The sequence below is a fragment of the Alosa sapidissima genome, chromosome 18 (assembly GCF_018492685.1).
Source record: "Alosa sapidissima isolate fAloSap1 chromosome 18, fAloSap1.pri, whole genome shotgun sequence".
In the NCBI taxonomy this organism is placed as follows: domain Eukaryota; kingdom Metazoa; phylum Chordata; class Actinopteri; order Clupeiformes; family Clupeidae; genus Alosa; species Alosa sapidissima.
This window is the reverse complement of record NC_055974.1, coordinates 17341692-17366380: the sequence shown is the minus strand read 5'-3', so window position 1 is coordinate 17366380 and position 24689 is coordinate 17341692. Positions and strand designations below refer to the sequence as shown.

The 24689-nt window shown below is 39.3% G+C and overlaps 2 protein-coding genes and 1 long non-coding RNA gene across 4 annotated transcripts in view; 1 reads left to right on the top strand and 2 right to left on the bottom strand.

The window, feature by feature from the left end:
• The first annotated feature begins 7862 nt into the window (after positions 1 to 7862).
• Positions 7863 to 18539, top strand: si:cabz01074946.1. Of its 2 annotated transcripts, XM_042069291.1 has the most exons (6): positions 7863 to 8058; positions 8777 to 9091; positions 16501 to 16770; positions 16944 to 17048; positions 17397 to 17444; positions 17517 to 18539. In XM_042069291.1, the coding sequence occupies exons 1-6, from the start codon at positions 8007 to 8009 to the stop codon at positions 17834 to 17836; spliced, it is 1110 nt and encodes a 369-aa protein (XP_041925225.1). In that variant the 5' UTR covers positions 7863 to 8006; the 3' UTR covers positions 17837 to 18539. The 2 variants fall into 2 exon arrangements, with proteins under 2 accessions (XP_041925225.1, XP_041925224.1); XM_042069290.1 differs by having other exon boundaries at positions 7869 to 8058; positions 17397 to 18539.
• LOC121689512 lies at positions 14918 to 16142 on the bottom strand. The gene is made up of 2 exons (XR_006024792.1): positions 15797 to 16142; positions 14918 to 15029 (listed from the first exon to the last, which is right to left on the bottom strand). It is a non-coding gene; the product is annotated as an uncharacterized LOC121689512 (long non-coding RNA).
• LOC121689454 (signaling lymphocytic activation molecule) overlaps positions 17939 to 24689 on the bottom strand; it is a 34758-nt gene continuing 28007 nt past the window's right edge. The window contains exons 6-7 of the mRNA XM_042069304.1: positions 24549 to 24629; positions 17939 to 18085 (exon numbers count right to left, since the gene is read on the bottom strand). Coding sequence (XP_041925238.1) covers positions 17990 to 18085; positions 24549 to 24629 — 177 coding nt within the window. The 3' untranslated portion in view covers positions 17939 to 17989. The remainder of the gene's footprint in view (positions 18086 to 24548; positions 24630 to 24689) is intronic.

Sequence of the window (24689 nt, the reverse complement as noted above, 5' to 3'; positions counted from 1 at the left end):
CCTCATTTTTATCAATCTGATGTCTTAAAATGAAGCTAAGCCTTTAACATCTTTGTTTTCTTTAAAGTACAAAATGTATGGTGTGTTGTAAAGAGATTTGTAGATTTTCTTTTTATTGTGTGAGGAATTTCTTTTTTTATTTGATAATTTTAGAACTAAATTGTTAAGCCTTTTTAATAAATGATTCTCATCTACTGTGTCTCTATTTTTTTTGCTTTTTGGTCAGTGGAGTCCGACTCAATCTGTCAATCTAGGTGAAATTCCATCTTTGGTGCGGAAATATGAATTGAAGGGATCCTAAATGTACCGCAATCATATACTGTAGGTCAACTCTACATTTTTAGGTGGGGAAAGAGGCCGAGGTATATTTTTATATTTCTTGGTCTCAGACTGTTTTCTCTTTTTGTCACACACACACACCTACTCTCGATGGACTAGAAATTACACGCAGAACATGCATTACAGTAGGACATGATACTGGAATAAGTATTAGGCTGCAACATGTATAACAATGCATCTTGGTAGCCTGCTATTGTGCTATTATACCCTAACCCCGCCCCGCAGCTACCTCTGCTGTTAGGAGTTGTCCCAATGCATGTCTTTCCTCTTTATCCAGGATCCATGGATTTATAGCTTAAAACTAAACTACTGCGAACTTAACTGTGACATGGTTCCTTTCCTAATCAAATTTAGTTCCAGTATAGCAGGAAATATACAGAGACTTTCACGAAGGAAAATGAAAATTGAGTGGAAGTACGTAGGAGGGCGGAGCCAGTAGTATAGCAGTGGAACACACTGATTATAAATATTTATATATAATGATTATTATATGTGATCTCACAAGGGTAAATGGCAAATATGAACCATAAATGATGTCTATATCATTGGTAATTGAACTAAAGTAATCATCTGTATTAAGTATTTTTACATAAATTGTTATGGCTGTATTGATTTAAAAGCCTAATAATGTAGTGGGTCCACCAGACCCGGGAACGTCGGCTGAGTAACAAAAATGTTAACACCTTACAAGGGTTAACTGTAGTTCCCTTTCTCTCAAGCTGTGTGTGGTGAGCATTCTGGTGCAAGGTAGCTGCATGCATCAGCCAGGTGGGTGCTATGGTGGTTGTAGTGAAATCCCCACCTCCATGTCACTGTTAAATCCATATGGGTTCAGCCATTTCTAGGCCCCCCCCCCAAAAAAAAAAATTGCACTGTGCCTACTTCAGAGGGCAATCAGAAAAAAATGTGTGAAGTGCTGGCAGAGTTACAGAGGCTAGAAAATTGTTTTTTCTCTCTCTACCGTTACAAACATCTTTGAACTGACCACATTTCAGTCCTCTAAGTCACTTGAGAAACACAACTGAGCCCTAGCACCAGGTCTTGTAATACTGTGTGTAAAAGTAGATCAATATAGAAGAGATGAATGAGAGATGCATTTGTAAAGGTATGCCCATGCGTTTTGCAAAATGCCCAATTTTGGTTGACCAAAATGGATACTGACAATAAAAGGCTTGGTGTATATGAACCCCTTGGTGTAGAAGCATAATCATAGACTCACATGAAAGGTAACACTAAAGTTTCTTGTTTGTATTTAGCTTGTATGTCAGGGGTTCTGATATAGAATGACTACACAAAATATGGAATAATTACACAAAAGTCTCTATTTTTGCATTTTTTGTTGGCTCAATTGGTGTGTATAGGACTATGCACAGCTAATATTGGACACAATATTCTGCATCTACACATTGCTAAGGATATACACTAGCTAGTAGGTAGGGAAGCACCAAAGTTGGGGGGGGGGGGGGGGGCTGAAGGATTTATGGGTGTGTCGAATAGAGTTGCACTGTTCAATTCAATAAAGAGTTGCACTGTTTACCCACCCAACCGGGTCCGTGTAAACAGGTACGCTAAAACAATGCAGGTGATGGTCGATTGGAAATGTTTGTGCTGGCTGAAAAGGCTTCCCGGAAGTGCGTGACATATAGGCAATTGTCACAAGGTTGGGCAAAAAAAAAAGTGGGTAAACAAAGGCAAAGCTTTTAATTAATTGGAAAGGAAGTGGTCACAGGGCCCTAATCGTAGGCAGTGTCTAGACAAATGTCTGTGGGGGCAGCCACAGGACGGACCTCTCACTTACATCAGTTTCATCTGAAGCAAGAGACAGTGACTTCCCACTTTACTGACCTGAAAATACTGTCATAGTGAACCTACAATGGAATCTACACTGCAGGTTTAAGGAATCTACACTGCAGGTTTAAGGAAAAACATCTCAGCATTACCTTATATGTATTCATAGTTGATGCTTTTATCAAGTGACTTACTGTACAATTAAGTACAAGGTACACACAAAAGATGATGGTAACAGTCAGCATCACATTTACAAACGCCACAAATCAACCAGAGGATGGAAGTGAAACGGTTTGTCGACTTGGTCTTGTTTACCTCCCACTCTGAAACAGAAATTAACCCTAGTTACTCACTCCTGGTATCCTAACGACTTATAATGACGCCGTGCAGCAAAGTGGCGGTCATATGGGTTTAATCAGAGTTTTTTGTCTTCCGGATTTTTTTTTTCTTCAGTGATTTTGTGTCAATGATTCCTGGGACACTGAAAGACCGGGGTGCACGAAACTTGGTGGGGATGTAGCCCCACAAGGATGACATGGAACCATTGTTCGCAGGTATCTCAGGCTGACATGGTCAAAACTGCATGAAATTGTAGGATCATTATGACACCCTCTGAATGTATGCCAAGTTTCGTGGAATTCTGTTTATGGGGGACCATACAATAAATTAATTTATGTGTACATTTAGTGTCTGTACACTACGCATGCACACACACACATGCACTCATGAACACACGCAAACACACACAAGATACATGCTACACACACAAGATACATGCTACACACACATATCCACACACACACACATACACACACACATAAAGACACACACGCATAAACACTATATATATATATATATATATATATATATATATACTACTTATATATATACTTATACACACACACACACATATACTGTACACACAGTAAGCATGCAGGCAAACATATGCACGCACGCACATGCACACACACACACAGGCACGCACGCACAGACTCACACGCATAAACACACACACACACACACACACACACACACACACACACACACACACACACACACACAGTAAGCATGCAGGCAAACATATGCACGCACGCACATGCACACACACAGGCACGCACGCACAGACTCACACGCATAAACACACACACACACACACACACAGACACATGCACACACATACACACAGTAAGCATGCAGGCAAACATATGCACGCACGCACATGGACACACAGGCACGCATGCACAGACTCACACGCACACAATCACACACACATAGGCACTCACACACACACACTCACACACACAGGCACTCACACACACACACACACAAATAAACACACCCACACTATACAAAAGTTGCAAGAGTAGGGGATGGAGTAGGAGATGGAGACAAATTGACAAGTGTGATTTATTTTTGCAGAGAGAATTTGCAAAACTGAGAGGCAGTCATATTTTGTACCGTATTGCGGTACATCTAGTTTAGCAATGACTAGCAAGTCACTTCCCTGGTTATTGCCAACAGAGTTTCTTTACAAATGACCTTCAAGTATCTTCACATGAGAAGAATACTTTTCTTCCCATCTGTAATTTACTTGATACTCAAAATGTGCATGCACGTCTGCAAAATGTTAGCCTGGAAATCTAGAAAGATTAAGGGTAATGTAATGGTCCAACTCGAGGGATGGCACCAAGCAGGCATTTGAAAATCACACACGCAATTGGATAACACTGCGTCCAATGTTTACTGACTGATTCCGGATTTCACGTTGCAGTGCTGTCGTCATCTGTTCAGCTCACCTCTGGCCCGCCTATATCAGATACACCGATGTGATTGGTTTCCCCACGATACTGGACAACACAGACATTTACATCTATAGTCTGCCGTTATAATTTATTTGCCTTAGGTGTACTGTGGAGTGGGTAAGACTGTTTTAGTGGCAGGCTAACACATACTGATGACTTGCACTAGCCTAGCACATGCGAACTCTGCAGAAGGACTGGATGAAACGTGTTGAAAACGGTCTCCACTACTAAATGTCACACTTGCTAACTTGGAAATGAGGTCCTATGTCCAAAATCCTGAACCACCCCTTTAAGGAAAATAGCAATAATAAACAATAATGTCAATTGCCAATGCAATATTAATGATCAATAGCTTAATGAAAATAAACAAATGCTATAATATACAAAACATAATATGATTCCCTTTTGCTAATATTGTACACCCTTACTTTCATATATATCCCCCCCCCCCCACACACACACACACCCTCTTAGAGAGTGAAGTCTGTCAGTTGAATGTGACAACTGTCTGTTTCCATCACACAAACCACACACACACACACACACACCACACTAACACACAATGAATCCATGACGGCTGTGTGGGCTGGTTGTACTTTCACTTTTCTTTCCCTTTTCAAATTCATATGGAAATCTGTCACCCAGAGTTGGGGACGTCCACATAGTGAGCTCAGTGTAATGGCAACTTAGCATGCAGTGCAAATACTGTTTGTGAAATAGTGTTTGATAGTTGCAAAACTAAAAAAAGTGTCCTGAAGTTACAAGTGCAGGGGGTGTTTTTTAGAGCTCAGAGTGGTTTACAGGGTGTCAACACGCACATGGTTCTTCACACGTACAACTTTTCACATCAAAAGCGTTGCAGCATAGCAGCACAGGCTCTGCACTGGTCCACTGATAAAAAAATATAATGTGCTATTTTTAGGATGGTTTTATGAGTTTAGGATGGTTTATGGTTTATAGTTCTTGTGTTATTATTATGACCGCCGCGCAGCGAAGCGGCTTAGTCAGATTTTTTTTTCTTTTTCTTTTTCGCATACATATTCCCATCAAGGATTCCCGGGACACTGAAAGACCGGGGTAGACGAAACTTGGTGGGCATGTAACCCCATATGGGTAGCATGGAACCATAATTTTTTGTTTTGATCTGCACCCCCTGAAAGGAGGGTAGGGCAGACACAGTTTTCTGTGAATATCTCGAGAACCGTAGGGTTTAGGAGGACCATTTTGTTTTGTATGTTGATCTCAAAGGGCCATGTCAACCCATTCCATAACCACTCATTTCATGTATAGCGCCACCTAGTTAAACACAAACAAGTAAAAATGAGGTGTTGTAATCGCAGGTATCTGTGACCTAACATAGTCAAAACTGCACGAAATTGGAAGTGTAGGATCATTATGACACCCTCTGAATGCACGCCAAGTTTCGTGGAATTCCGTTCATGGGGGGGCCACACAATAAATTAATTTATGTTACTATACACCAACTGGCCTGTAGGTGGCCGGAGACAGTTTTCTGTGAATATCTCGAGAACCGTAGGGCCTAGGAGGTCCACCTTTTTTTTGTATGTTGGTCTTAAGGGGGCATGTCAACCCATCCCATTACCACTTATTTCATGTATAGCGCCACCTAGTTAAAAATTAAAAAGCAAAAAATTAGGTGTTTTCATAACAATATCTCTGGCTGACATGGTCAAAACTGCACGAAATTGAAAGTGTAGGATCATTATGACACCCTCCAAATGCATGCCAAGTTTTGTGAACTTTCGTTCATGGGGGGCCTTACAATAAAATAATTTATGTGTACATTTAGTGACCGTACACCAACAAGGATTCCCGGGACACTGAAAGACCGGGGTACACGAAACTTGGTGGGCATGTAACCTCACATGGATAGCATGGAACCATCGTTTTTCGTTTTGATCTGTAGCCCCTGAAAGGAGGGTAGGGCAGACACAGTTTTCTGTGAATATCTCGAGAACCGTAGGGTTTAGGAGGACCATTTTGTTTTGTATGTTGATCTCAAAGGGCCATGTCAACCCATTCCATAACCACTCATTTCATGTATAGCGCCACCTAGTTAAACACAAACAAGTAAAAATGAGGTGTTGTAATCGCAGGTATCTGTGACCTAACATAGTCAAAACTGCACGAAATTGGAAGTGTAGGATCATTATGACACCCTCTGAATGCACGCCAAGTTTCGTGGAATTCCGTTCATGGGGGGCCACACAATAAATTAATTTATGTTACTATACACCAACTGGCCTGTAGGTGGCCGGAGACAGTTTTCTGTGAATATCTCGAGAACCGTAGGGCCTAGGAGGTCCACCTTTTTTTTGTATGTTGGTCTTAAGGGGGCATGTCAACCCATCCCATTACCACTTATTTCATGTATAGCGCCACCTAGTTAAAAATTAAAAAGCAAAAAATTAGGTGTTTTCATAACAATATCTCTGGCTGACATGGTCAAAACTGCACGAAATTGAAAGTGTAGGATCATTATGACACCCTCCAAATGCATGCCAAGTTTTGTGAACTTTCGTTCATGGGGGGCCTTACAATAAAATAATTTATGTGTACATTTAGTGACCGTACACCAACAAGGATTCCCGGGACACTGAAAGACCGGGGTACACGAAACTTGGTGGGCATGTAACCTCACATGGATAGCATGGAACCATCGTTTTTCGTTTTGATCTGTAGCCCCCCCCCCCCCCCCGCTGTACTGGACCCCCGAAAGGAGGGTAGGGCAGACACAGTTTTCTGTGAATATCTTGAGAACTGTAGGGCCTAGGATGACCAATTTTTTTCCGTATGTTTGCCTCCAGGGGTCATGTTAACCCATTCCATGTGCACACATGTGCATAAACAGATACACACGCACACACATACATTCACAGTAATCATACGTAAGACACATACTCACACAGTAGACATATGTACGCATGCATGCACATGCACATGGGGTTGTATAAAATGAATTTTACATGTGAAATTTATGAACTAATTATGTTTTGGTACTTGTTGTCTAGCAGATACCAGTGAGAATTGAGTGTGGATAATGCAATTTAGTGAGACAGTTAGAATCATATAGGCCTTTCAGCGTGAAAAAATGGAAAAATGTGCTGGACTGGGAGGCGGTCATATTTTGTACCGCTCTGCGGTACATCTAGTTTACACTCTTTTTGTGAAACTAAACAGAAGAATCCCAATGACTTTTTTGTTTTTCTTTTTTTAATCATTATTGATATGAGGGACAGTTTAAAACCAAGCTGATGGCCATGAAGACGGAGGGGAACTTGATACGTGTACGTGTGTTATTAAGTGCATGATGGCGATATGATGTTCAGTTTGCCTCATACATACTTGATTGTCTCTTCCTGTTTCTGATCTTTACACACACACACACGCATGCTCAAATACTACATGACCACAGTCATGTGTGAGGAAGAGCCTGCACTCACTGATATAGAGGATATTGAGGCCACTTCCAGCTTGGCACAACTCGGTGAAAACAAACGCATGGACAAGTCATGTAAATTTAAAACATGATACCAAATATGCAGCTATTTAGGTGGATAATTTTTCTGTGAACCAGCTGGTGGTTTGTAACGGCACTCACTCAATCCAACTGTCATCAACTTCAGAATGCTTTTGCTGTTTTCTCTAACTCATCTGAATATTTCTATGACATTTTCAATGAACATATCCAACCACAATACAACATTGTTCACTATAGCCCATAAACTGTGCTTTATGTCAAGAGGAAATGACATCGTGTTTTTGTCCTCCATTCCAGAATTTCACAGCACAGATATGACACAGTGGAATAGGTAGACATCACCTATTGCTCTCACGGCAAAGTTTCAGAAACTAAATAGTGGCAGCTTATGTAGTGTCGTTTTTTAAACCATACGGCAGGAATAACCGTTTCATTACAAGTTCTGAAAATGTCTACCGGAAGTAGTGCTGTGGTTTCCCCCCCTAGGTTCCCTCCCTCCCTTTGACTTCTCATTAATCTTTGTGTAGTATAACAGGCAAAAGCTCAACTAACTTGTTGCTTAACAAACCTTAGTGATGTTTTTGGTGTTACTCCTCATGTCATTTGGAACATTTCATGTTCACTCAGGTGAGAAACGTTTTTGCCTGTTAAATATGATCTGAGTAATGCCTCTAGTACTGAATCAACAACCTTTCTTGATTAATCATGTTGTTTTGGTAAATTGGAACAACTGAAATGTCTGCTATTGGTAACAGATGTATTTTTGTGTGTCATATGGGATGTAAGTGTCTGTTATCAGCAGAAGAGTAAGGATTAAAAAGCCTTTGTTAAGTCGGCTTTAGAGTTAGAGGAAGTTATGGTTCACTGAAGAAACAAGTGTTTGGTGACATTATTATAAAGCTGAAATACTTCTAGGTATATCCAGTCTTTTAGAGTAGGTTTATGTGCACATGTGTATTGTTTTATCACATTCTTATTAGAACATCAGCTGTGTAGATCTCTGACTCAAGATAACAAAAGGTATTTTACATCTGGATTAGTCACCTCTATGGGTGGTATCTTAGTACTAAAAATAGTTGACTAGCTTTTTTGTGTGACATGGACTTTCAACTCATCTGTAAAGGGTTATTAAGTATTAATAGCACCTTGTAATTGTTATCTTAAGTCTATAACCTATAGCTATAGAGCTATATAACAGGTGATATTACAAATCTTTAATATCACATCTGTACAAATTACAAAGCTTATTTTAACTCTTGATAATGCCATTGATGGTACATGTCTTTAATTAACATCTTAATATAACAGTATATGAATATAACATTATTTTTCTGTTCATCTGCAGTACTTTCAAAGCCAGAGCAAGTCACTGCCTATGAGGGGGACACAGTTACATTGCATTCTAGAGGAAAGACCACGTGGACTCTTTCCAGAATCCAGTGGGCCATTTTTCAAAATGATACTTTAATTGCTACTTATCAGACAGGACACTTAGAAACCGACCTCATCTGGAGTTACAAGGGTCGACTTACTCTGAACACGACTACTGGTGATCTACAGATCAAAAATGTGACAAGAAAGGACAACAAGTCGTATTCTGTGCTTTTGATGGACAACAACAATGACCAATACAATCATGACATTCAACTCAACGTAAGAGGTGAGACAGGCCCGAGAAGCTGAGAAAGATGAGCAGGACTCTCTATTGGAAACATTATAGAATGTGAGCAGACATGCATGTATAGGTCCAAAGAGTCCCATAGAAACCAAAGCATTATTTATTTGACTCAGGCTGTTAGACAAAAATACCCATCGTTAACCATACTGAGTCTCAGATGAATATGAGTTACAATTAGGTAATTCTTGTAATCGTCAGACTGTTCTGTTCTGCACACGCACACACACACACACACACACACACACACACACACACACACACATACACACGTACATATACACACACACACATACACACGTACATATACACACATACACACACACACCCTTACTCAATTCCCGGCTTCCACTGTTGTGCCATTGGCCTTTAATTTAGTTAATGTGTAAATCGCTACACTGAAAAAAATAAATCGCTGGATTTACTTGATTTTATCATGTACATCAATAGTCAGGACTGTCACTCTCTCACTCACTCTCACACACACACACACACACACACATACTGATACATCCCACCCACACACACTCCATACCCCCCCCCACCTCGCCCCCCACACACCACTATACCCCTCACACACAACCTACATACACACACAGCCCCCCCAACACACACACATCACACACACCATTACCCTACACACACACAGACACACCTTTACACCCCCCACTTACACATACACACTATACCCCTCTCCCCAAACACACACCTATGCACGACCCCCTCCCCCCCATTCACACATACACATTCATAAACTGGCACATAGGCTACACACACTGTTGGCTAGAATTATTTGTATTATTAATAATAACGTCAACTACATTTGGACTTATTACACCAGATACAGTAGCCTACAATAAAGGCTACAAAATAGAAGTTCCTTAAATAGGCAAATGCCTAACTAAAATCGACAAAAAACGTTATTTGTCAGTAAAATATGATGAACGCACACTATTGTACTGTAAAACTGATTATTTGTCAGTAAAATAAATGAACGCACAGTAGATCGTACTGTTATACGAAACATAAAAGGTAAATTCCCATTTATGCAGACAACGGAAAAGGTTAGAAATAATGGCTTGGCGAAATAGACCTCTGAAGTTCGCCTACAAAAAATAACCAAAACGGCCATCTTTGCCCATATAAGGAGATCCAGTTAATATTAATTGAGGCTAACTGCCTATGGCAAGTTGCATTGCAAGTTAGCTCTGGGCTAGCAAAAATCTATGTGTGCCACCTTCACGTACCGGAGATCACAGTATCCAGAGTAGGCAAAGGCAGAGGACAAAAGTGTGTTCAGGAAAACGTCTGCATTTCAGACTTTTTCATTCCTGCGGGAGTTTAACAGGTGCGATAATTCAAAATCCCCATGTTATTTTCCCATAGGAAAAATCGCCAGATACCGGATGTCAAAGATGGCAGCAAAGCGTTCACAAGCGTTAAAGTCAGTTGTGACATTAATTATGTGCCTACTCCGCACAAATGCATTTTGCCTAGTGTATATTTCTTGTGTTTAGGCAGACCAAATATCAGGGGATGTAGCCTTATGTTGATTGGTAAAGGTTGGATGACGCACGGTGCCATGGTGGAATGTGGGTGCAGTCCACTATTCTAAGCACCCCAGGTATACATGAACGTAAAACGCCGTGGAGATGTCTCACTGCTCATCCTCGTTTGCCATAGTTATATAGTTGGGGTGAAGTGCAGCATCAATATTGCCTAATTTTTGCTCCTCGTTGTGATGTTCTATTCGCGACAACTGATTGACTGATTTAATTTCATTAACACAGTGGATGAGATGATAGAAGAATCAGATGTCAGATTTCCACAAGACTATTTCAGGATATATTGCAACATTATTTGCGTTTTATCACTTTTAAAATTTACTTTACATCTCCAAAGTTTTTTGGTGGTAATTATGAAAGTCTGAGACCGAAACGTTGTGTTCTGTAGTGTTCTAATGAATAATTGCATGTGGAATGGACAGTGTGCGAGATCTCTTTTAAACTACTGGTAATTATAACACAAAAAAAAAATTATTTAGCCGCAACAATCATAAAAACATATCCCCTCAAGATGCTGAAATGCGTCCACTATTAAGTTAAGACTGCATCTGCTGGATTAAAACTCGAAATCAGAGGGCCCTATTTTGCATCCTGGCGAGTTGTTTATATGTTATTTTAAGAGCGCATTGTCAACAGTCATATTGGCGGGTGCACAACGCACCATTCTTCTATCCTCCATGAATGCGCACCAGCACACATCCATGCAAAACATTAGAAATTACACGATTAGGCTACAATGGGAAACATAACTAGATGTACCGCAGAGCGGCACAAAATATGACCGCCACCCAGTCCAGCACATTTTTTCCACAAAAATCAATCACGCTGAAAGGCCTATATGATTCTAACTGTCTCACTAAATTGCATTATCCACACTCAATTCTCACTGGTATCTACTAGACAACAAGTACCAAAACATAATTAGTTCATAGATTTCACATGTCAAATTAATTTTATACAACCCTACCTCCATCTTGCCTGTTCATAATTCTGAGAAATTCTTGAATTGTGTGCATGTGTGCATGTACATGTTTATGTTATGTGTGTGTGTGTGTGTGTGTGTGCATGCTTGTGTGTGTGCCTGCGTATGTGCCTGTGCATGCATGCGTACATATGTCTACTGTGTGAGTATGTGTCATACGTATGATTACTGTGAATGTATGTGTGTGCGTGTGTATCTGTTTGTGCACATGTGTGCACATGAAATGGGTTAACATGACCCCTGGAGGCAAACATACGGAAAAAATGGTCATCCTAGGCCCCACAGTTCTCAAGATATTTACAGAGAACTGTGTCTGCCCTACCCTCCTTTCGTGGGGTCCAGTCCAGCGGGGGGGGGGGGGGGGGGGGGGCTACAGATCAAAACGAAAAATGACGGTTCCATGCTATCCATGTAGGGTTACATGCCCACCAAGTTTTGTGTACCCCGGTCTTTCAGTGTCCCGGGAATCCTTGTTGGTGTACGTCACTAAATGTACACATAAATTATTTTATTGTAAGGCCCCCCATGAACGAAAGTACACAAAACTTGGCATGCATTCGGAGGGTGTCATAATGATCCTACACTTTTAATTTTGTGCAGTTTTGACCTTGTCAGCCAGAGATATTGTGATGAAAACACCTCATTTTTTGCTTTTTAATTTTTAACTAGGTGGCGCTATACATGAAATAAGTGGTAATGGGATGGGTTGACATGCCCCCTTAAGACCAACATACATAAAAAAGGTGAACCTCCTAGGCCCTACGGTTCTCAAGATATTCACAGAAAACTGTCTCCGGCCACCTACAGGCCAGTTGGTGTATAGTAACATAAATTAATTTATTGTGTGGCTGTTTAAATTATTAAAATTTCCCTCAGGATGACTAAAGTATCTATCTATATATCCATCTATCTATCTACCTGTGCGCACACCTTGAAACTAGATGATAATGATGGTGGTAGTTGTGAATAGTAGCAACCAAAGCCTGAAGTACCATCACAGAGGCTAGATAATAGCAGAGCCCGTTTACATTCTCTGCTACTAGTGTTTCTTAACGCAGCTTCTTCTGCTGTGTAACGTAGTTAGCGTTAATCTTTTCACAACAGCGACACCTCTGTTCAGGAGAATATTGCAACTAGTGTCGTGACCACGACGCGCGAGTATAAATGGTTACGGCGCTTCTGTGACGTCACATTGTCGCGCTACCGGTCGGATGCGTCGAGTATGTTGTTGCGCCAGGCGCTCGACGTTTGATAAGGAAAACACTCCCAATGCGGACTGGACATCCTACTAAATTTGAATAAGCTTTTGACTACGCGCTTTAGACTGTTATGATAGGGCCCACAGTAGTTCTGGTTTAACCTCAGTTTAACTTGGAATCAGCTAATCCTGTGTGAGTCGTTACACAGCAATCACGTTCAACTTTGTGCTCAGCTGCATGTTAAACTCCTGACAGAGCAATTGACCCATTGTGTTTGAAAGAAAAACAAACATGTTTGTTTCATTACATGTTTTGTGGTTTAGTAAATGTGACAACCCCTCTTTTCCTTTTCCCCCCAATGTATACGCTTATCTTAGGCTACTTGATTTAATTAGAAAAAGTGGATTACTGAATTGTAGTGACTATTTAAACACAATAAGGATGTGTTTCATTCAAAACTAGACTGTTTCATGTAATTGTAACGTAATATGGTTTGATAAATTGAACAGCCCAAACTTTTCATTTTTTGACAGTGTACGGATAAAATTGTCTGCTGAATTAATGAATGTAAATGTAACCTTTACAACTAATTTGTGAATGTGTTGAAAGGCATAGAAAGTCCTCACTTTAGATGAGCTCACAAAATATCCTTAACTAACCACTTGCAACTCCTGAGTTAATCATGAATTATAATATTTGGAAGTGGTTTCTACAACATTTATCCACACCCTAACTAATCAATAGTGCATGTGTTTATTCATTATTTTCCTAAAGGCTTGCCTACATATACATACAGTCGGCAACTAGTCATAATCGTGGTTACCGCCCCCAGTTGCCGTGGCTGAAAAGCCCCCGAGGGGGAAAACATTTGTTTCGATTGCATGTAATCTAATGGAGGTGCACCGGCGTGAGTACAGACAGCACCTATAAAAATATTAAATCTTTTAGCAAACATCACTAAACGGCACAAACACGTTTCAACTGAGAGTTATCTGTGTGTCAAGGAGGTTAAAGGAGAATTCCGGTGTGATATTGACCTAAAGTGTATTGAAACATGATACCGAGTGTGAACGTATGTCTCATAGCCCATCTCGGCTTGTCCACTGCACTCCAAAATCTGGCGCTAGTTAGCCGATGCTACCAACAGCTTTTTCAATAGTGGTGCTTCGGCATCGGGCTAGCCATGCAAATAAATCACTGTTTTACACCCATTTACGAGGCTCAATGTATCTCCACACTTCATTGGTAGACTTCCGAGGGCCCTGACATTTAAAACGAGACATTGAGAACTTTGAAAAAGCACTGGTAGTTTACTTACAATACGATTTATACAGACAGTATCTTCACGAAGTTTAGCTTTTGCAGCCATCTTGAATTTAGTCACGATAAGTCAAGCAACGAGTAAGAATGAACAGGTATGATAAGGGATCAGATTCCAAAAATAATTCAGTAGAAATGCATGGATTCCAGTTGCTGCTACTGGAAGAAACTGGAATCCATGCATTTCCACTGAATCACTTTTCTTACAAATAATGAACAAACCATTTACCAATTGTTTACAAATGCTTAATAACTGATGAATTGTGTAGTTATTATAAAGGGTTACCAACTTTCTGCTGTGTTGTGCATCTATTACCTGCTAATGGCAGTACACTCTAAAAAACATTGGGTTAAAAACAACCCAATTTCAACCCAATCACTGGGTAAATAGTGGTCGAGCCCAGCACTGAGTTATATTAGCCCCGAAAATTGGGTTGTTCGGTCAACCCAATGAGTTGGGTTGATAGTCTAACCCAAACATTGGGTTATCGTAACACTGTTAGGTTAAACCTACATAATTGTTGGGTAGGCTATCTTATATAACCCAGGATTTATATTATTTTCACTGTCATTTCTGGGTTATGCTGACCTAATTTATGGGTTATTCTAAGTATCTTATTTTTCTCCTTAATCCAATCATATTAATTGATAATAATTCAAATAAATGTTTGCAAATCATTAATGTTACAATATAATGTTTTAAAATCCATCCAATGGGCAACAATAGCCATGCAATGAAATAAAACAGTTCGACATTTATTTATTTTGCAGTTTATTTTTTGAACAGATAGCTAGAAAAAGCTTGTGATACTTCCATGAAGGCAGGCAGATTCCACCGTCCGTTTTGGGGATCACACCTGTGAATCAAAGAAAAAAAAAGAGTGCATTAATCACTGTTATTTACAGAACTTTATATCAAGATTCCCATGAACCATTATCATTGAATGATGTTGACAAACATTAAAAATCCACCAGGAGACAAAATATTAGCGCAACACACTCGGAAACCATGACCATGATGAGTTGTTATAATTGTAGCTTCTAGTTCTAGATGCTAACGTTACCGGGTAACGTTAGCTAAATGACTGTCTGATGCTACAACCAGAGCCCGTCTTCTTTGCTACAACCAAAAACACCCAGTAAAGTTAAGTTACATGGCTATAATATGAAGCTACCCTGAATGAATTAATAAGATGTTGTTTGCCATTATTATTACTGTACGTGTGGCTTGTGAAGAGACTAACATTACTTCAACTGTGTTGGCTAATATTAGCTGATTAGCTGCAACCATAGTCTAGGCTACAACCACCACGAAGCATATTTAATTAGCATTGATGCTAGCTATATGGTCTGCTAATGTTAACCAGCTTGGTATGCTCATTTTAGTTTGTTGTAAAATTTCGTTTTGTTTCTGTCAGCAGTTCATACCCAGTGAACAAAGAACTATGTTTTTATGAGTCTGTCTTTGTGTATATTTAACACGAACAGTAATTGTAAGTTAGTACTTCTATACTCTTTGGGCTGAACGAAATTGGCAGGCAGAATATCCATTCATATCATGAAGGGTAGCTTCTACATCTCTTTAAAATCCGTCTGGATAAAACATTTAAAAAAAGATACATACCTTACGAAATCGCCTGATTTCCATTGCATGCTGACAGCTGGTGGACTGGACGGTTGGAAGAATAATGATGTTTTTTCGAATTCTCAAATAACTATGCAGCTGTGTTATCATACTGTACTTAAGTAGAAATTTCACGTATCTGTACTTTACTTCGCTGCATATAGACCCCTTCTCCTCCAAATTCTACTGGTCTCTAAGCATAATCCTCTTTAAGAAAACTCATGTAAAAAATGTTTGCCAACAGCTGCGTGATTATCTCAGTGTTCTTGCAAAGGCTCATGGGAACACAATGAAATGGTGACACCAAGGCATGTGTTCATTTGCCTTACTGGTTCAGTGCTTCACAATGATCTTACGTGATTCTGTTGGATAAATTGCTGTGGCAAAATACGTCAGTTCAACGTTCAACATTGTGTTTGAAAGAAAAACATGAGTTTATTTAATTTAATGTTTCATGGTTTAGTAACCGTGACAAACCCTCTTTTCCTTTTTCTCACAGTATACACTTAATTCAATTAGAAAAATGGATTACTCAATTGAAATAACTATTTGAACAAAATAAGGTTGTGTTTCATTCAAAACTAGACTAGTTTGATGTAATTGTATAATGTAATTTGATAAATTGGACAGCCCAGACTTTTCCTTTTTTACAGTGTACATGTAAATGGGTGCTGTTTCCCTTTGTTTTTTATTGTTCAATACAGCCCAACTGCACCAGCCAATTCTAAATGTAAGTTTAAGTGCTATATCCAAAGATCGCTGTATGGTGGAGCTGCGCTGCACGTCACCTCAGGAAGGACTGCATATCTCCTGGGACTACATCAGGGATCCTGTGCTCTTTGCTTACAGTGGCTTGGATAAGAACGATTCTGTCCTGTGGGCATATTTACGAGCAGACACCCCCACAAACTTTACCTGCACAATCAGTGACGGCCTTCGGAATTCAAGCATAAGTAAACAGCCATCATGCAAAGGTGGGTGTCATCAGCCATGCTGTGGCTAGTTTGACAGTTTATGAAATATAAAATGTTTCATACATTGACTGTCGGAAAAATGCACTTAAAGGCGTCATTGAGGGCCTGTGTGTTGTTTGGGACAACAAATTAAAAGTGTCAAAAGAAAACCTCACTTGATTTCCCCCCCCTAGACGCCCGATGCAACTGCTGCGGTCGTCACCACTACATACCAGCAGTGTTGGTGACTTTTTACTTGGTACTACTATGCATGACTGTATCAACACGGATGCCAATAAGTAAGTGAAATGTAGTTCCTAAATATTGGTAACCTTCTGATGTTCTGCATAACCCCTAGGCAACATATCTGGTTACCCACCATATATTATCCATGAATACATTAAGACGATCCCACACTAAGTACCACCATGCACAAAGACACTGGAACAATAAATGGTACCATGTTTAAAATGTATGTCATTGCAATTTGTTTAGAATTAAAACCACTAACTCCACCTTTAAGACAGGTTTAATTTATTTACCTTTTGGAAATAAGTAGACACACATGAATGAAACATTTATAATTTGTGTTTTTACAAAAGTGGAGTTGTTTTTTACAGTGGAGTGGACTTAATTTACATTTACAGGGACACAACAAGAAGAGACTCACGCAGACACTCAAGAAGAGCAACAAGGAGAGACTCACCCAGAGACTCCAGAAGAGCAACAAGAAGAGACTCACACAGAGACTCAAGAAGAGCAACAAGAAGAGACTCATGCAGACACTCAAGAAGAGCAACAAGAAGAGACTCATGCAGACACTCAAGAAGAGCAACAAGAAAAGACTCATGCAGAGACTCCAGAAGAGCAACAAGGAGAGACTCACCCAGAGACTCCAGAAGAGCAACAAGAAGAGACTCACACAGAGACTCAAGAAGAGACTCACGCAGAGACTCATGAAGAGCAAGAAGAAGAGACTCACGCAGAGACTCAAGAAGAGCAACAAGAAAAGACTCACACAGAGACTCCAGAAGAGCAACAAGAAGAGACTCACACACAGACTGACATCTTTGTCCCAGGGAGGTGATTGGAAGTAAATAAGGACTTCAAAACAACAAACAGTGTGTGTGTGATTTAATTCTACAATTCACACAGACAAAAGTCAAAATTACATCTCAAATGCTTTTCGCACAAAGATGAGTAAAGACACATGTGATCAAGCTGTCATCCACAGGTTTAACTATAGCACCTCCTGGTATGGAGAAGAGAGAGTGGCTCCAACATCCTTCTTCACCTCTGTACGTGAGAAGTTTACCTTGTCATACACAGTCTGAGGCTGCACAAGAAAAGGGGGTTAAAAAAAAAGAGAAGAGTGATGTTATTTGACTCTGCTACCTGTACTCTGTTTGTATGTATGTCCATAGACAGGCTCTGTTCTCTATATGTTTTATAAAATTTCACAAAAGTGTATATTTTTATACAACTGTCTCCTCTTTCTTTGTGTACTAAGAGCTATTTAGTATGTCAGTCTACATGCACAAGTCATACCCTTTCTATTTTGCATTTCTGATGACAAACGATGAATATATATGATGTGTGTCACACACAAACACACACACACACACAGAATAGTTGCCATGCGTTTGACATTAGATATCTATGTAATTCATCTTAATTATCATACTAAGCATACCCTTCTCTATCAAATCTATGTAATCTAACTTCCCTTTTCACAACATTATGTTCACTGTAAAAAAGCTATTTTTACTTAAAATGTTTAGTTAGTATAACTCAGTTTTTGTCTTTTGTTGATTATGTTGATTTTGCCTTTTGAGATTACTTGCCTAAAATAAGTACAATTTAATGTTGAGGTGGAAAAGTAAACTCATTTAAATCAGGGGTGGGCAACTAATTTCCCCAATGGGCCACATGACAAACTGGGACTGTAGAGGAGGGCCAGACCCAAAATACCGAACTCAATTCTGTTCAATTCTATTATGTTCTTGTATAACATTAAGCAAATCATATGGTTTTGTTCACTACTCGTAAGAACAGATGAAAATTTGAGGGAGACAAAGAAAAAACAGCAATATTTAATCTATGTCTGTCCAGTATTTAATCCTCATTCTCGAAAAATATTTTTTGACGTTGACATTTTTTTTCTATGTTTTTGGTTTAACTTTATGCACAAAACTGTGATTGGTCAATTCGCCCTGTTTGAGCCGGCTGCTTTAAGCAACCTGTGGGTAGTAGCATCATACCAGTTCGCTAACTTAAGCTTTGGAAATAAACTCAGACATATTTTGGTTACAATGACGGGGTTATCCGATTGTAAACTGTCTATCTGCCAGTAACGTTTTGAAATGAACACTTCGTATCGCTGAACACTGGTATGATGCTACTACCCACAGGTTGAATGGAGGGAGCAGGAAGAGTGAGAAGAGTAAGAAGAGGAGGCTGAAGAATAGGATGTGGAGGTGAAGAAGTAGGATTAATGCCTTTGGTGAGAGAGCTGCGATTTTTTCACAACACACCACATGATTGGCACAATGTATTCACATGTCGACTTTTTTTGCTGCAGAAGGGGTGGGATGTGTAGACAACTGCCATATTGGCGTTGCAAACTAACTCCATGCATTTCTATGGAGGATTTTTTGAGTGCTGTGTCTCCTCGTTAAAAAGTCTCTAACATAGAACATTGAACATGAACACTGCTCTCAAATCATAAAAAGTGATCAAAATGATATGCACTATCAAGCACTGGTGTTTACCAATATGGATGACCTGTGCATTAGAGTGCAGAATGTGTTTAGAGTTTTGCTGAAAGGCGTAAGTGAGATCTGCAAATTGTGTTTTACCATGTGAAATGGTTTGATATTGACAGCATACTGACCAACTACAACCCCAAAACAGAAAAAGGTGGGACGTTGCGTAAAAAACAAATAAAAACAGAATGTGATAATATACAAGTCTCGTAAAACCCATATTTAGCAGCAAAAAGGACATAGACCAAAATGTTGAATATGAAAATGTGGACTATTTCATGGAAAATATATATTCATTTTGATTTGATGCCAGCAACATGTTTCACAAAATGTTGGGATGAGAGCATGTTTAACACTGTGCTCCTTCACCTCTTCATTAAACAAAATTCTGTAAATGTTTAGAGACTGAGGAGCAGGGCTCCGAACCGGTCCAAGGAACGAAAACGAAAACCGAAAACGAACGGAATTTTACGAGGAGCGGAAACGGAAACGAAAACAAAATGGTCTTCAACTGTTCCGGAACAGAAACGTTATTCTGAAATCCACAAAACCGGTTAATAACGTTTTTTTTTTCGTTCTCTACAGAGAATGTCTAATAAAGGGAGAACTGCCACTCTCGGAAAACTTCCGGTTTCTGAACTGGTTGCAGTTCCTTCTGTGGTTCCACATGAGGGCGCTCGTCCACGAGTGCAGAATACATGGAGGTCTATGGAGCTGTACCCCTCAAAATCCACTTTTCTCGGGTTGTACTTTTTTCCCCAAGTAATTTGAATATTGTATTCGAAAGGGGAGGCAAAGAAAATACACTTGGTTGAGTATTATATTTTTTAAAGTCACTTAATTGTTCTAAAAAGCCTTTCAAACGTGTCAATGACGTCATTCATTAGCACAATGCTAGCGTGTTATGGGCAACAACGACCCAACCTGTAAGAAATCAAAAGGACATAAGTAGCTACTCGTTCATTTAACTTTTGACTTACAAGCCGCTATGTAGCCAACTACATAGGCGAACAGCCTAATAATTTGATTTCTGCAGTTTGAAAATAAATAAATAAATAAATAAATGGACCTTTGGTCCATTTTGTCTTGCTGTTGTAATGTAACCTATCCGTCTGCCACTTCGGACCTTAGGCCAGCTCGTAGCGTAGGCTACTGAAACTGATTTGGAAATTGTTTGTAGCCTATGCGTAATAGCCTATTTTTGCCTGTCCACGCCTTGTCGTTTTAAAGTCGGGATTTGAAATGTTTGCGCAATTATAGCCTATTCTATGTAGAAGAGTTAAATGGGAAATTTGAGATGGGCCTTGTCAGCAACAGACAGGTTCGTTTATAAACAGGGTTGGAATTATAGCGCAAGCCTTTGAAGATCTCCATATGGATAAAACTTAGGCTACAACCAGGTAAGGAGTTTAGCACGTATCCAGAAATATTTTTCATAAGAAATTATTTATAGGAATAGGTTAGGCCTACAGTAAGTCTGTAGGCTATGGGATGGATAGCCCATCTGAATGTTTTTGGATGCCGCCTGTGATTTATTATTTTTGGGCATAGCTACGGTATGGCTAAATCAAGGGGAAATAATGAGTACGTCTATTCTAAGGTAAAGTCCACAAAAATAGACTTGATAGGCCCGCCAAACACTGCCAGAACTTTAAGAACGAACGATATTTTGCGTTCCAAACCGGTTCAGGGCCCACTTCCCCGATAACGACGGAGACACGCTCTTAAGAGGGTTTTCTACGTTTCATCTTACGATCGTTCGTTTGGTTTTTCCGACTGTTTCCCGAACATGCTCGTAGCGCATGCACTGCTCTTAAGATGCTCTTAAGGGGAGCTGTCCACGTTAATAGTTCTGAAATATCCTCTGATTTGACGGTGATGTCAGGTGACTGCACGTCACAGCTATAGGCCTACCATTTAAACTTCGGATCTACACATTAATTCACATCAATACGAAAATAGAAACACTTTGACATCTGCATGTAAGCATCCCAAGTAGGTTATATACCACACAGAGACATAAATAATTGTAATTATTTTAAGATTAGATTGTTGCACCATGCAATAATTTTTCGCGGTGCCACTTAAGAACACGTTTGAAGATAAGAAAGAAGTCGAGTAAGAAAGAGAGGAAATGTGTAGGCTTAGATTTTGATGCAGTAGGCTACAGACTAAACCACATGTTGCTTTCTCTGCTTTTTACCTCATAGGCCTAATAAAATATTCACTTAGCAAAGATAATGTCAAACTATTCTGGCAACGTCTCGTTTCATAACTTGATTGCATTTTTGTCTGCTTTTCATCACATTATTATGACCATTAAATGTAGGCTATTTTGCACGCTAAAATCTGATTCATCACAGGTAAACACAATAAAGAATGGGAACGTAAATTGGATTATGTATTCTAAGTTGTAATTCCTCTGTATGTCCTGTTGGTGACCTCAGTGAGAAGTACTGTTAAGACGCTCTTAGCCGGTAACGAGTACTCTGGAGCACTCTACGAGTGTTTTCACGATGCTCTTAAGCTACGATGGTTTCGGGAAACAGTCGGCAAATCTTAAGACGTTCGTAAGAGGGACTTTACGACGCTCTTAGGCTTAAGATGCTTTCGGGGAAGTGGGCCCAGGACCGATATGTTGGTGGCGGAACGCATGCAAGAACGAAAACATTAAACATAGGCCTACCTGAACCGTTCGGAACGGAACGTTTGAAAAATAATTCCGTTTTCAAGCCCTGCTGAGGAGACCATTTGCTAGAAAATGATGTCCCTTTACTCCCCAATACAGGATTTCAGTTGCTCAACAGTATGGGGTATTCTTAGTCATGTTTTTTATTCTATTATGCATTCCATTATGCACCCAATTCGACAAATCTGGACTGCAGACAGGTCATCTCTCCTCTATGGAGAAATACGGTTTGAATATGTGCAGAATTCATTTTGGCATTGTTTTCCTGAAATATTGAAGGTCTTCCCTGGAAAAGACATTGCCTGGATGGCAGTATATGTTGCTGAAAACCTGTACATCATTCAAAATTGATTGTGCTTTGCCAAATGTGCAAGATGCCCATGCTAGGCACTAATGCTCCTCCACACCGTCATAGATATTGGGTTTCGAAGTGAGCACTACAACAAGTTGGATAGGTTGGACACTTGGATAGGCCCTCTCCTATTTAGCCCAGATGAGTCCATGATTTCCAACAAGAAAATGTTGATTGGTCTAACCACAGGACCTTTTTCCATGTTACCTCAGTCCATTTTAAACAAGCTCAGGCCCAGATAAGACGGTGGTATTTTCTGTGTCATGTCTCAATACAATTTTAGCTGTTACAATTTTGGCTGCAGTTTTTGAATTGAGTAGATATGATTATCAGAGGTTTTCCTGAGCCCATACAATGACAGGTCTGGTGTTGATGCAGTGCCATCTGAAGTTCAAAAGACTGCGGCCATCCAATTTGTTTTTCAGCTCTTTCCTTTTGTTTGCAAAGATTTCTCTGGATTCTCTGAATGTTTTAATAATATGATGTCCTGTAGATGATGAACTCCCCAAATACCTCACAATTTCATGTTAAGAAGCATTAAAATGACATTGTTTCGTCATTTGTGCACTCAGGTTTACACAGAGTGATGAATACACAGAGTGATGAATACCCCTACATCTTTACTTCTAAGAGGCCCTGACTCTCTGGGATGCTATTTTTCATACCCAATCGTGTTGCCAGTTCCTTTTTTTTGTTTTTTGTTACTCCCGTCCCAACTTTCTTTGAAACATGTTGCTGGTATCAAAAATATTTTCCATGAATTAGTCAAATTTGTCATTTTCAACATTTGATATGTTGTCTGTGTCCTTTTAGGAGGGAGATTTGCAGATTATTACATTCTGTTTTTATTCACATTTTACACAACGTCCCAACTTTTTCTGTCGAGAAAAACTGTAAAAAGCATGCAAACCGCTTGCCCTTGAAATTACAGACTAATCTGGAAAAGGAATTGCAAGTTGTGCAAACAAATGCTTTCTTAGTGTAGTGCACTTACACTACTGATAATTCCTATTTCACCTAACTAGGTCATTACAAGTAAAGTATGCTTATTACAGTTTTTCTCAATAGTTAAAACACTAAAACCCACTGGCTGAAGAAAGTTCTCAGTTGCCTGAACTCATTTTAGCTAATTGTTCAGTCTGTTGTCAAAATGTTTAAGGTGGGAATGAGAAAGTCTGAAAATGTATACAATAAACTATTTGAAAGGACGAGGATGTATGCAAGGTGGGGGATGAGGAGGAGGAAGAACAAAGCAAAGCAGCAATAGATCAATTTTAAGATGATAGAAGATGTTTTCGTTCATCAAAATACAATGATGGAAAAATATGAAATTTGTCTTGATGAAAAATGCACTTCTCCCTGAGAACTACTTATGTTTTGAACAATGCGTTTTCTATTTTTTTGTATTGTTTACTCACTGCTTGATAGTGTATATCATTTTGATTGCTTTGTTTATTTGAGAACAGTGTTTGAGCACTGGTGAATCTGTTTTGAAGCGAAAGTTTCATTTTGAGCACAGGTAAAACTGTTTTGAGGTGAATGTTTGATTTTGCAAGAGGAGTCAGAGGTTTTGTAAATAGTGCTTGAAGATGATGTTTTGTGTTTATTGTTTTAAGAAAATGGAGCAAGGTTTCAGAAATTGTATTTTAGCTATTGAGAAAAACTGTAATAGTAAGGTTAACTAACATGTTAAGTAAGGTTAACAAACTAATTTTACAGTGTAGCACAAACTTCAGCCATTCAAGTATAGTTTACTTAATTGTTTACTTTTCCACCTAAAAATTAAGTGAAACTCATTTTATGTAAGTAATCTCAACAAAAGACAAAAAACTGAGTTGTACTTACTAAACATTTTAAGTAAGGAAAGCTATTATGTTTTACAGTGTGAAGGGAGTATACATCAGTCATGGCATTTTTCTCAGGAGTTCCTGAAACTACATGACCTGGCCTGCATTAAAGTAACATAAATGCATATTTGGGAAAATGTACATACATTGTTTTGCCTCCCAATAGCTCTTTCATCCACAGATTCATAGATGGTCATGTCATACTGTACACTGGTCGATCTCGATTTCTGGTAAGGACAAAACATGAACAATACAATGGTACAATACAATGGTTTACCAACATATTT

Coding starts and splice junctions, on each gene's coding strand:
- si:cabz01074946.1 (XM_042069290.1), top strand. CDS start 8,007: ATGTTTTTGGTGTTACTCCTCATGTCATTTGGAACATTTCATGTTCAC. Junction 9,092..16,500: donor CATTCAACTCAACGTAAGAG/GTGAGACAGGCC, acceptor TGTTCAATACAG/CCCAACTGCACCAGCCAATT. Junction 16,771..16,943: donor TAAACAGCCATCATGCAAAG/GTGGGTGTCATC, acceptor TCCCCCCCCTAG/ACGCCCGATGCAACTGCTGC.